Here is a 14,019-nt window from a genome sequence, read left to right on the forward strand (position 1 = left end):
CCCACCCCCGATCATCTGCCCGGCCCCCGATCCTCCCTCCCCCCTCCCCACCCCCGATCATCTGCCTGACCCCCGATCCTCTCCCCCCCACCCCCGATCATCTGCCCGACCCCCGATCCTCTCCCCCCCACCCCCGATCATCTGCCCGGCCCCCGATCCTCTCTCGCCCCCCCACCCCCAATCATCTGCCCAACCCCCGATCCTCTCTCCCCCACCCCGATCATCTGCCTGACCCCCGACCCTCTTTCCCCCCACCCCATCATCTGCCCGACCCCCGATCCTCTCCCCCCCCACCCCCGATCATCTGCCCAACCCCCGATCCTCTCTTCCCCCCCCACCCCCGATCATCTGCCCGACCCCCGATCCTCTCTCCCCCCACCCCATCATCTGCCCGACCCCCGATCCTCTCTCCCCCCCACCCCCATCATCTGCCTGACCCCCGATCCTCTCTCCCCCCCACCCCCGATCATCTGCCTGACCCCCGATCCTCTCTCCCCCCACCACCCCCGATCATCTGCCTGACCCCCGATCCTCTTCCCCCCCCCCCAGCCCCGATCATCTGCCCGACCCCCGATCCTCTCTCCCCCACCCCCGATCATCTGCCCGGCCCCCGATGCTCTACCCCCCACCCCCGATCATCTGCCCGGCCCCCGATCCTCTCCCCCCCCCCACCCCCGATCATCTGACCGACCCCCGATCCTCTCTCCCCCACCCCCGATCATCTGCCCAGCCCCTGATCCTCTCCCCCCCACCCCCGATCATCTGCCCGGCCCCCGATCCTCTCTCGCCCCCCCACCCCCGATCATCTGCCCAACCCCTGATCCTCTCTCCCCCACCCCCGATCATCTGCCTGACCCCCGATCCTCTCCACCCCCCCCCCCATCATCTGCCCGACCCCTGATCCTCTCACAATGTGGTCTCCTCTACATTGGGGAGACCAAACGCAGATTGGATGACCGCTTTGCGGAACACCTCCATTGTCCGTAAGGTTGACCTTGAGCTCCCGGTGGCCTGTCACTTTAATTCACCACCCCATTCCCACTCGGACCTCACCGTACTCGGGCTCTTGCATTGTTCCATGGAAACCCAGCGTAAACTCGAGGAACAGCACCTCATCTTCCGATTAGGCACTCTACAGCCTTCCGGACTCAATATCGAGTTCAACAATTTCAGATCATAACCTCGGCCCCTATTACAATTTTATATATATTTTTTATCCACACCTTTGTTTTGTGCCCTTCCCCCCTTTTTTTCTCTCCCACATGGCAGCTGTCTCTCATTCTGCCAGCGCATTTCACACCTCATCTAGAGCCGTCTTTTGTCTCCACTAGTCCTATCACCATCTTGTCTTGTTTTGAATACCTCTTAATGTCTCTTCACTTCTCTTTTGTTCTTTCATCCCCATTCCCCAGCCCCCAAACTGGCCTTTTAATCTGTTTAATTTCCTGTGTTTCTTCAGTCCTGACGAAGGGTTTCGATGTGAAACGTCGACTCTATTTCTCTCTCCACGGATGTTGCCTGGCCTGCTGAGTTTTTCCAACATTTTCTGTTGTTATTTTGGATTTCCAGCATCCGCAGTATTTTGCTATTCCCTATTAATCCTCTATTATCCTTTCTTTCCAGAGAATGCCCGAGACCGTAACTGTTTTTGGTGCTGACAATCGTCAAGGAAATGCGGTTGCTGCTGCCTTGCTCCAGGATGGTCATTTCACAGTGCGCGCTGTAGTGGAGGAGTTAACCTCTCCGTCTGCCCAGCACCTACAGGCAGCTGGGGCAGGCATCATGCTGGTAGACTATAACAACCCTGCAAGCATCGACACTGCTCTGAGTGGTGCACACAAGTGCTTTGTCATCACCCACACGGATTTCAACAACGAGGATCCTCTACGGGTTAGTCACACTGCCTTTTATAATCAAACATTTAAACGGAGGAGACGTGTTTATTTTAGTCACTCCCACAGCATAGACATTTTTATTTACAGAAGATATTAAGTACATATACAGAAAGGACAAATGATGAATTAGTACTCCTAAACTGTGGGAAAAAAAGGTATTTGACAAACCTTTTATTGTTTGGTCAAGAGCCAAACGAGATATGCATCACCAAGACACAAGCGAGACATTCAAACCATGGACGCAGTGCAGAGAATAGCATTGCGACTGACCCTTAGGCCGGAATTTTTACTTGGAGACAGGTAGGGAGCGGGGTGCGGGGGAGGGGGGGGGTGGGGGGAATGCGGACGGGAAACCTGGGAGAACAGGTTGATTTCAATTTTTTAAATCTGTTTCCCACCCGCAGCCAGCCAGATTGAGAGGCTGACTGGCTAATGGGCGGGTAGGCTTGGGGAGCAGAGAGGAGGAAGGCTGGGATCGTTGGAGAGGGTCGGGTGCCAGGATTGTTGGAGGGGTTCGGGTGCCAGGCATCATCGTGTGGAGGGGTCAGAAGGCCTGGATCCAGGGGAGGCTGGAAGGCCAGATGTGGGGATTGGAGATCGGGGGGTGTCCAATCGTGAGGGTGCATTTGGCGAGGCAGGAACACTGAATCCAGCAGGTAAGTGGAGAGACACTTACCTCCTGAATTCAGCAGTCCTCACCTTCCTTTAGCTGCTCGGTTCCCCGTGGCTCAGGAAACACAACCGCTCACATAAGAACATAAGAATTAGGAGCAGGAGTAGGCCATACGGCCCCTCAGGCCTGCTCCGCCATTCAATAAGATCATGGCTGATCATTGACCTTAGCTCCACTTTCCTGCCATATCCCCATAGCCCTTGATTCCCCTAGAGTCCAAAAATCTATCTATCTCAGCCTTGAATATACTCAACGACTTAGCATCCACAGCCCTTTGGGGAAGAGAATTCCGAAGATTCACAACCCTCTGAGTGAAGAAATTCCTCCTCATCTCAGTCTTAAAAGGCCGGCCCCCTTCTCCTGAGACTATGCCCTCTAGTTCTAGACACTCCAGCCAGGGGAAACAACCTCTCAGCATCTACCCTGTTAATCCCCCTCAAAATCTTATATGTTTCAATGAGATCACCTCTCATTCTTGTAAACTCCAGAGAGTATAGGCCCATTCTACACAATCTCTCCTCAAAGGAATCAATCTAGTGAACCTTTGTTGCACCGCCTCTAAGGCAAGTATAAACTTTCTTAGATAAAGAAGATCAAAACTGTGCACAGTGGTGTGATCTCACCAAGGTCCTGTACAATTGTAGCAAGACTTCCTTACTCTTGTACTCCAACCCTCTCGCAATAATGTCTGAGAATGGAGTTATTGCTACTGACCCCAAGGCGGGGGGGGGGGGTGGAAACTTTAGCTATGTCAGTGAATCTGACATGAACTTTGGGTTTAACTCTCCAGGAAGGAAGTGCAGCACTAAATCAAGTGCTACCACTTCCCTTGGAGCGCTAAAGATCGGCAAGAGGGGCGGTAGCGGTGCAGTGCTGCCCAATGTCGAGGGCAGCGCTGCCAGGAACGGAGGCTCCTTCCCTCCCTTAAAGGGAAGGGCTATTGCTGCAGGCTCTGCATTAAATCGATGTCCCTCGTCACCGACGGCAGCCGCGATCTGCGACGATCAGCCCCAAGCACTCTAACAGAGCGCAGGGCTGATCAATCGCAGCACAGGAAAAAGTTGAAAAACAACCTAAGGGGTGAAGAGAAACTTTTCATTGACACAAGCGGCCTTACCTTTAAATACCGCTCCCCAAACGGCCGGCCTCCCTAACAATGCCTCCTGCAGCTGTCCGTACTAACACCTGGCGATGCTGCAGGGGGCGGAACCGAAGTTCGGATCCGGGGCGCTGCGCAGCTGGATAACATCACGATCTCCAGGCGCAGGAGATCGTGGCACTAGTGGTTACCACCGCCGCAAACTGGAATGTCAATTTCGCAGGCGTCGGTACTATCGCTGCGCCCGGTCGCAAAGCCATTATCGCCCCCTGGAGGTGCTAACAGGAGGCGAATTTCTAGCCCTTAGTGTCTGAGAATGGAGTTATGAGTAAAGATGGGAGAAACTTGGGCTTTTCAACTTTGAGAAAAGGAGACTGGAGATAATTATATTGAGGTATACAAGATAGTAAATGGCATAAAAAAAAGGCAAACCCAGAACATGACACCAAGTTAAACTGTGATTATTGGGCATAGGTCACAAGTTCAAATTAGCGAAATGTAAAGTTAGGACTGTGAAGGACTGGAGACAAAGCTCTGGAGATGTGGAATGGACTCCTGATTAGGTGGTGAAGGCAAAAGTCCTGGAATCATTTAAAAAACAGCTGGCTACCCCTGCAGTTCGGACTATGGAAAGCAATTTGGCAAAGTGGTGACTGATCACTGATTCAGGTGTCAGCCCAACAATGAACTGAATAAAATGATTGCATAAATAACAAGCACAATCCTCACGCCACCAACTCAATATAAAAGAACTTCGCTTTTGCTCTTTCTCACTCAATTGTGCAAAGCATTTTGCCAATATTATTTAAGCCTGTTTATAGCCCATATTATTTTTGTGTGTTCAAGAAAGAAAATAGTGGACAGTTTACAGTAGCCATGTATTGTGAAAATCTACAAATGCGATGAAGTTACTGCTGACGTCTGCCATCATTTGTACCAGCACCTACACTTGCTCAACACCCAGCTCTCCATTTGGACACAGTCTGTATCAGAAGTAGCCAGGGCTGTTCCAATGCAGCTGAGACACTGAGCCATTGAAAGAAACATGGAGATAGCTTGAGAGTTTACTATTTCAAAACAGTTGCATTTTCTTACCAAAAATGTTTGCATCTTTTACAGGCTGAAATTCAGCAGGGATACAGGATAGCCGACATATGTAAAAAGCACAACATCAGACAGGTTGTGCTGAGTGGAGCTCACCACGTCCACAGGAAATACAGCCTCCCAGCGAGGCACATGGACGCAAAGGCCTGCATCAACGATTATATGAATGAAATTTATTTGCCCAAGACTGAGATTGTAGTTCCATTTTACTTTGAAAATTTCCTGACAACATTCAAACCAAGCTCAGCTGGAAATAATACTTATAAAATTGGTAAGGATTAAATTTCAGTGTTAGTGAATTGTAAAAAAAATCCTTCTATTTACTATAATCTTAAGGGAGAACGATCTAAAGAATCCACAATGTATCCCTCAAAGATCATTCCTGACAGTGGTTTGGTGAGTTGAAGCCTCAATGTGTTGGTCCACTGAATGGGAGAACGTGGATTTGTGCTTACAGTTGCTCACAATTCAGCCATGCATTCACAGGAGGTACCCGAGAGCTCAGGCATTTCCCATTAAAAAGGGGGAAGTCAGAGGCGGAGTCACCCAGCCTCACCTTTACACACTCTATGTACCCAGTTTGAATGCTCGAGGTATGGGAGATATTCACCAGGGAAGGTACTTGGGATGGGGAGGTTCAAGAAAACCTTCCTAACAGCCATTTAAAAATGAGATTCATAGAATCATAGAAATTTACGGCACAGAATGAGGCCATTTGGCCTATCGTGTCTGTGCCGGCCGAAAAACAGCTATCCAGCCTAATCCCACTTTCCAGCTCTTGGTCCGTAGCCTTGTAGGTTACGGTACTTCAAGTACATATACAAGTATTTTTTAAATGTGATGAGGGTTTCTGCCTCTACCACCTTTTCAGGCAGTGAGTTCCAGGCCCCCACCACCCTCTGGGTCAATAAAGTTCTCCTCAACTCCCCTCTAATCCTTCTACTAATGACTTTAAATCTATGCCCCCTGGTTATTGATCTCTCTTCTAAAGGAAATAGGTCCTTCCTATCCACTCTATCTAGGCCCCTCATAATTTTATACACCTCAATTAAGTCTCCCCTCAGCCTCCTCTGATCTAAAGAAAACAACCCCAGCCTATCCAATATTTCCTCAAAGCTAAAATTCTCCAGTCCTGGCAACACCCTCGTAAATCTCCTCTGTACACCCTCTAGTGCCATCACATCTTTCCTGTAATGTGGTGACCAGAACTGTACGCAGTACTCTAGCTGTGGCCTAATTAGTGTTTTATACAGTTCAAGGATAACCTCCCTGCTCTTACATTCTATGCCTCGGCTAATAAAGGAAAGTATCCCGCCTGCCTTCTTAACCACCTTATCTACCTGTCCTGCTACCTTCAGGGATCTGTGGACATGCACTCCAAGGTTTCTCTGGTCCTCTACACTTCTCAGTGTCCTAAATCTATTGTGTATTCCCTTTCCTTGTTAGCCCTCCCTAAATGCATTACCTCACACTTCTCCAGATTGAATTCTATTTGCCACTTTTCTGCCCAGTCCATCGATATCTTCCTGCAGTCTACAGCTTTCTTTTGTAGGATTGGTCTGGTAAGTGGTACATTTCATTCATGATCATTGAGATACATTATCAGCTGTTTGGACATTTTACCATTGCCCCACAACTTGGTGATGAACAGGGGAAACACAGTTAGATCTGATTGAGGAATGAGACTGGGTCCACTCATTAGTTAAATATCATATATACTAGAACCCGGATATGTTTTCTGTTTACACCAGAGGTCTGAACAGAAATTGTACATTTTTTGTTACTTATTATACCAATAAAACTCAAGTCAGCAGATGCGGCAGATAGTTATGGCTTTTTGAAGCAGTGAACATTTCGATGATTGTCTCGTTGTTATGGTTCTGAAAGCAGGGAATAATTTAACGCTGAAATTGGATCTCTTTTTGATTTGTGTCATTCTGGTTGCAAAGGAGGCATTAGCCATTCGTCTCTAGTTTGTATCAGTTTTATTGGTGACAGCACTCCCACCTCTGTCACCTACTGCTGATCAAGGTGACACAAACTAGAGAGGACGGGGGAGTTCTACCAGTGTCCTGGCCAACATTTATCCCTCAACCAGCAAAAGAGATGAACTGGTTCTTTGCTGTTTGTGGCCTGTTGCCGTGAGCAGATTGGCTGCTGCGTTTGCCTAGATACCAACCATGACTATGCTTCAAAGGTCATTAATTGGCTGTGAAGTGCTTTGGGGCGTCCTAAGAATGTGAAATGTGCGATATAAATGCAAGTTCTTCCTTCCTTTTCTTAGTACATGGCTGAAGAAAAGATAACTGTTAAAGTCTAAACAGCATATGTGCTCTTTCTAAAGTGTGTATAAACTTTATAAACTGCATAAAGAGTGTTCAGTTTTTTTAGCAGGTGAAAATATTCCAGAAGGCGTTGTTTTGCTTTTTAGAACTTTTGTGTTGTTGTTTTCAGCCATTCCTATGGGAGAAGCAGCCATGGACGGAATAAGTATCAAACAGATTGGTCCGATTGTAACAGCCTTATTTAAAAACCCACAGCGCTGGATAGGAAAGAGCTGCTTTCTGTCAGCAGGCAGGCTGAGGATCCAGGAATATGCACAAATCCTGACACATCATCTGTATCCCAAACAGTTTAAAGATTCCCGGGTATGACTGTCTCAAGAAAATACTGTCATTAAATTATATTATTCTCATAAGCATCTTGTATGTGACAGTGAAACAGAGGAGCCGTTGAGGGGCATGGTGCAATGGGCCTTTTCACTTCAAGCACTTAGATTTGAAATCTGGACAACACGGATGAATTTCTCCTCCACGTTGGCTGTAAAGATCCCAAGTGAAATGATTTTGACAAACTCCACCCAGTCTCTACTGGCTGTAAATCTTTGGCACACAACTGCCCCTAATGTGACATTAAACAGTATCACTCAGATCACAAGGAGGGCTGGTGTGAAAAATGGAAACATCAGGGGTGTTTCTCTGAGGTTGACCCAGAGTTTAACTTTGCATAGTTTACCTATTTATGAAGTAGTTGATGATGATACTGGTTGATAAAAGCTGAAAGATATTCTATTCTCCAAGAGTGAGATACATAATGAGCACAAAATAAAAACCTTTTAAAATGCTTTTTTGCATTAATTATCCATCTACACATTCTTTCTCCTCCCTGCATTCTCACTCTGTTTAAAGCAAGATTCATCACATCACCTCCTACTCTGATTCTTTCCCAGGGGCTCAATACTGTTAAACTTTTTACTTCCCTCAGACTTCTGAAACTTAAACTTGACATCACCAGTACTATCTGTTTACTTAGTTCATCAACTACTCTTTTTCAACCTGTGGCCCTTCACCTAATGCTATGTCACATCCCCCTGGAATGAAAGAGCACAGACATATCCAGTTTCTTGATTAAAACACCTTCTGACACTGTGTAGGACAACTAAGATATATTCTTCCAGCTCATAACCCCATTCAGAACCTCTTGATTACATTTGTAGTGGTTACATATTCAAAACCAAATCTATGTGGAACAAGCAAAGAAACGCTAAATAGAACAACCCACTCTGTCGATCAGGATGTCTTATTCTGTTTCCCTAATAACCTGAATGACGGCTTCCCATTTATTTTTCTTTGTGACAGATTTCAGTCCGAGAGTTTGTGGAGTTTTTTGGAGGACCAGGAGCTCAGGACCTTGGGAATATGTTTGAATTTTGGAAGCGAGGTGGACAGAAAATGAACAGTGCTTTGAGTCTGGAACTGTATCCAGAGTTACAACCATTCCAACAATGGGTTTCAGCAAACAGCACCTTACTCAGCTCTGCTCTGGATAATTAACAGGCAGTACCTATGGGCAGCTGGGGACATATGGGTGGAGAGTAATGCCTGTTTCTGAATCTTTTATAAGAAGGTAAAGAGCCTAGATGTGGAGCACCATGGGAGAGTGCACCATTGACCATATTTAGCAAAAATTAGTATTCCGAAATAAAATTTATTCTTTTGGGTTTGTGTGTATAAAATTCCTGTATCTCACTCTAATGCTCCTCGTCTCACTGATCAAACTCTACCTGAGGCCTACAGGGCAATTTGCTTGCCGGCGGCCTCTACCAGTGTTGCTCTGAAGCAGTGAGTAGCCCAGAAGTGGCATTCCTCTGATATTATCATCTTGTCCCATTCTGGGATTGCAGAATTGAGATTGGGGAATTTAGTAGCAGGTAGGATCAAACTGTGGCCCCCACAGCCACACAACAGCACATTTGGTTCTGCAACACACTTCCCCAGCTGACCCAGTAAGAAAAATGAAATATCCACGAACTAGGGCTGTAACAACAAAGTTATTCTCCAGATTCATGTCTGCAATACTACTGATTTTAACATATTTTTGCACTATCATCCAGCCGTGGGTGTGAGGGTAAAACCTCAGCCACAAAGTGCTAATGTCACCATGATATGTAGAATGTTCGTTAGTAATTTATAGAAACAAGAAGTATGTTGCGTAATAAATACAAAGCAGTAATCTGTTTTAATTTTTAATTTTCAGCCACTAAGAAAATTTCATTTTTTAAACTAATTTTAACCATTATTAAATTAACCAGTTTCCCCAACACAGTGCTGAGGATTGATATTATATACTTAGTTTTCCAATAATTCTCCTGCACTGAGGTCATGGGCTGTTGAAATGTCACTTCCTGTTTGGAAACTCTTAAGTTTTTAAAATTCTTGTAAGCTCACCCGTACTGTATACCCACCTGCGACTGGGAGCTGGTGCAGTAAGCCCATCCCAGCTTCTAGCAGTGCTACACTCTCAGCATTGAGAAGAGAGAGCACAGCTGATGCAGGCCGATTTTCCTTCACTTTTTTGTTGCACTGCCTCCCCCATTGTGTGCTGCACTCCATAGAGCAGAGACAGTTCCACAGACGCCCCGATAGTCACCATATGGAAATACTTGGCATGCCCAAACCTATCCTACTTGTTGTGTGGCATAAGGTAGCGCACACACCCACTGCACTGTCCTGGAATCTGAAAACTTTACATTCCTAAACTAAATTTGAAATGTTAATCTTCTTGATCCATCAAAGCATTTCAGCCTGTAGTAAATATGGATTTATAAAAGAAAAATTGTAAATACACAGCATGCCAGCCAGTATTTGAAAGACTAATGTTTCAGGTAGAGACCCTTCATCTCCTGTACATTGCCAATATTGTTTGATTTTAGTGCACATGTAAGGAGATATTTTAGGTGTTTCTATTTCATGACACTGTAGGAATGGAGGTTCCTAACGAAAAGACTGAGTTCGACTCAGGCAATCAAAATAACGAACTTTAATGGAACAAAACAGGTTTTAACTGGAAACTGCTGGAATACATCGAATACAGGTCTGCTCTCATTGAAGGCTCCACGAGGACTGTTCCTCTGGTCTGAAAGCTGACGTCATCACGTTCTTCCCGCCATTGGGGAATCACGTGACTAACGGCATGATGTCATCACGTTGAAACCGCGCTGTAAAGGTAACTAGACATAGTACAGTTAAACAGTGTAATTAAAGGTACAGACACAGGCAGTAACTACATTGCTGTTAAAGGAATTATGTACAACTGCTCTGAGTCCTTTGGTGGCTCCGCCACATGCGCCCCCCCAGAATTGTCTTTAACAGAAAAAGTGAGACGAGGGGGAGGTCTGACAAGTCTGTCTGATCGACTTCGATAACCTGGCAGAGGAAGTTGATGACCGGTGGTCAAGCTGGCAGGCGATTGTGGTTGAGCAGGCGTGGCGAGCGTGGTCGAGTTGGCGGGCGGCTTTGGTTGATCTGCCACGGCGGCTGCGGGCGGTCAGCCACGTTTCGGCGGTTGAGCGACGACGACTGGGCGGTCCAGGTCCAGGTGAGCCGGCTTCAATCGGTCCACCGAAATGTGATCTGGCTTTCCTCCGATGTCGACCGAAAAGGATTTGTCTCCTGGTTCGATGACGTGGAAAGGACCAGTGTAAGGCGGCTTGAGCGGATCCCGGTGAGCGTCGTGGCGGATGAATACATACTCAGCATTCTTCAGTTCCGCTGGCACGCGGGAGTTCTGTAAGCCGTGATTTGATGTAGGCACCGGAGCGAAGCATCTGGCCGCTTCCTGGTGGCTAACGAGTTGCTGGGAGGCGGACCATGGCTCTGTGGGAGAAGGGAGGAAATCCCCTGGTACTCAGAGAGGCTGGCCATAGACGAGTTCAGCTGAGGACGATTGCAGGTCTTCTTTGGGCACCGTACGAAGACCCAAAAGGACCCATGGAAGTCTGTCCACCCATCCTGCACCTTGAAGACTGGCCCGAAGGGCAGCTTTAAGTGACCTGTGGAATCACTCACAAAGGCTGTTCGCCTGTGGACGATAGGCGGTGGTGCGATGAAGTTTGGTGCCGAGTCCCTGAGCTACAGCATTCCAAAGCTCCGAGGAAAATTGTGGCCCACGGTCGGAAGAGATGTCCGCCGGTACCCCGAAACGGGCAACCCAACAGGAGATGAAAGCTCTAGCGACGTCTGCCGAAGTGGTGGAAACCAAAGGAATTGCCTCTGGCCACCTAGTGGTGCGGTCCACCATGGTGAGGAGATGAGTATAACCCTGAGAAGTCGGAAGCGGCCCCACAAGGTCCACATGCACGTGGTCGAAACGATGCTCCGGAACAGCGAACGTAGCCACTGGAGCTTTAACATGACGCTGGACTTTGGCCTTCTGGCAGACTATGCAGGTATTAGCTCAGTCACGGACATCGAGGTGCATACCTTTCCAGACAAACTTCACTGACATAAGCCGTTGTGAAGCCTTCATCCCAGGGTGCGACAACCCATGTATGGCATCAAACATCTTCCGGCGCCATGCGACCGGCACGATAGGTTGGGGAACGCCCATGGAGACGTCGCAAAGGAGCGTGGCGCCTGTGGCCTGGAAAGTGACGTCGATCACTTGGAAACTAGAGGGGACGGTTCTGTATGATTGGACCTCAGAGTCCGAGGCCTGATCTGCAGCCATGCGGGCATAGTCGATCCCCAGGTGAACCGCGTGGACCGTCGCACAGGAGAGGCAATCCGCCACCAGGTTGTCCTTACCAGACACATGTTGAATGTCCGTGGTAAATTCGGAAATAAACGTCAAGTGACGTTGTTGACGAGCGGACCACGGTCCGGCGGTCTTGGCCATGGCGAACGTTAGAGGCTTGTGGTCGACAAAAGCCGTGAAGGGACGTCCTTCCAATAAGAACCGGAAATGGCGAATGGCTAGGAAAAGGGCCAGTAACTCCCGATCGATGGTGCTGTACTTTTTTTTCATTTTTCCGTAGTTGACGGCTGAAAAACGCCAGAGGTTGCTACGTGCTGTTGACCCACTGCTCTTGCACTGCGCCAATGGCGTAGTCTGATGCGTCCGTGGTAAGGGCGATGGTGGCACCTGGAAGTGGGTGCGCCAGCATGGTTGCGTTGGCCAAAGCGCTCTTGGTGTTGACGAACGCCTGGTCCATCTCGGCTGTCCAGCTGATTGGATCCTTACCGGACTTGCCCTTGAGGGCCCCGTACAAGGGTTGCATAAGCTGAGCCACCTTGGGGACGAAACGGTGATAGAAGTTGACCATCCCCAGGAACTCTTGCAGGGCCTTGACGGTTGGCGGGCGCGGGAAAGAGGTAACTGCTTCCACCTTCGTCATTAAGAGGACGGCGCCATCCGATGTTATGTGGTTTCCCAAGAAATCGATCTGCTGCAGGCCAAACTGGCACTTGGCCGGGTTGATGATTAAACCGTGCTGGCTGAGGTGCGTAAAGAGGGTACGCAAATGGGAGATGTGCTCTTCCTTGCTAGCACTGGCGATGAGAATGTCGTCAAGGTAGACGAAAATGAAGCTTAGGTCTCGGAGCACGGAGTCCATTAAGCGCTGGAACGCCTGTGCCGCATTCTTCAAGCCAAACGGCATCCGCAGGAACTCAAAGAGGCCGAAAGGGGTGATGACTGCGGTTTTCGGGACGTCTTGCGGGTGCACGGGAACCTGGTGATACCCCCGGACGAGGTCGACTTTAGAAAAGATAGAATTTCCCGGCAAATGGGCCGAGAAATCCTGAATATGCGGAATCGGGTACCGATCAGGAGTGGTGGCGTCGTTCAGGCGTCGGTAGTCACCGCATGGCCGCCAGCCGCCGCCCGGTTTCGGAACAATGTGGAGAGGCGAAGACCAGGGACTATTGGATCGGCGAATGATCCCGAGCCGCTCCATCGTGTTGAACTCCGCTTTCGCAGCCGCGAGCTTGCCGGGTTCGAGCCTTCTAGCCCGCGCATAAACTGGGGAGCCAATAATGGTGATATGATGTTCAACACCATGCTTCGTGGCTGAGGAGGAGAAAGTGGGCCTTGTCAGCTCCGGAAACTCTCCGAGGAGCCGAGTGAAGTCATCCGGAGGAGGGAAAGCGCAGGTGGTACCGTGGTAGCATGGAATCGAGTGGAAGGTGGCCGCGTTGATCAACCGGCGGTGCCGGACATCGACGAGGAGGCTGTTGGCACACAGAAAATCCACCCCTAGGATGGCCTGTGAGACTGTGGCCGTGACGAATTCCCAACAGAAGCGCTGACCGCCGAAACAGACTTGGACCCACTGCTTTCGGAAAGTTTGAATTGCTGCGCCATTAGCCGCTACGAGGGAAAAATTGTGGTTCCCAGCCTGCATATCGAGCTTCGACGCAGGTAGAATGCTACATTGCGCCCCGGTGTCACAAAGGAAACATCGACCCGATAGGGAATCGGTGATATAAAGAAGTTTCCCCGTAGATCTGACGGCCATCACAACCGCGGTGCGCCCGTTAGACCCGGTCCTCCTTCGCCAGGAATGCTGCAGGAGCTTTGTTTTTTTTGGAGGCGAAAAACTGCAGGGGGAGCGGCAGCATCGTGCTTTCGCGCCAAAACGGGCATGGTAGGAGCACCAGCCCGCTGCAGGAGGGGCTGGAACCGCATCTGTGGGGGATGGGCGCCTCGTGGCCGCGCAGCACTACTGGGTTACAGTGAAAATCTTATCAGCTTCGGCAGCAAGCTCGGCGCAGTCTGTAATGTCAGATCTGGCTAGGGCAGCCTGTACCTGCTCCGGCATTTGGTAGAGGAAAAGCTCCCGGAAGAGGAAGCATTCCGGTTCGGCACCCAAGAGCGTGAACATTTGGCTCATAAGCTCTGACGGTTTGGAGTCCCCGAGGCCAGGCATCGTGAGGAGCCGGCGAGCATGCTCTGACTTCGAGAGCCCG

General features: G+C 49.0%; 1 protein-coding gene across 2 annotated transcripts in view; it reads left to right on the forward strand.

Annotated features, from left to right (window-relative positions):
* Nucleotides 1-9,690, forward strand: part of LOC147121994 (nmrA-like family domain-containing protein 1) — a 100,121-nt gene extending 90,431 nt beyond the window's left edge. For both annotated transcript variants that reach the window (XM_085982610.1, XM_085982611.1), the window contains 4 exons: nt 1,624-1,890; nt 4,787-5,042; nt 7,226-7,419; nt 8,410-9,690. In XM_085982610.1, coding sequence (XP_085838736.1) covers nt 1,624-1,890; nt 4,787-5,042; nt 7,226-7,419; nt 8,410-8,604 — 912 coding nt within the window. In that variant the 3' untranslated portion in view covers nt 8,605-9,690. The remainder of the gene's footprint in view (nt 1-1,623; nt 1,891-4,786; nt 5,043-7,225; nt 7,420-8,409) is intronic.
* Nucleotides 9,691-14,019: the final 4,329 nt, after the last annotated feature.

This window comes from Somniosus microcephalus, chromosome 3 (genome assembly GCF_052327205.1).
Source record: "Somniosus microcephalus isolate GS21.2 chromosome 3, FLI_Smic_1.0, whole genome shotgun sequence".
In the NCBI taxonomy this organism is placed as follows: Eukaryota; Metazoa; Chordata; class Chondrichthyes; order Squaliformes; family Somniosidae; genus Somniosus; species Somniosus microcephalus.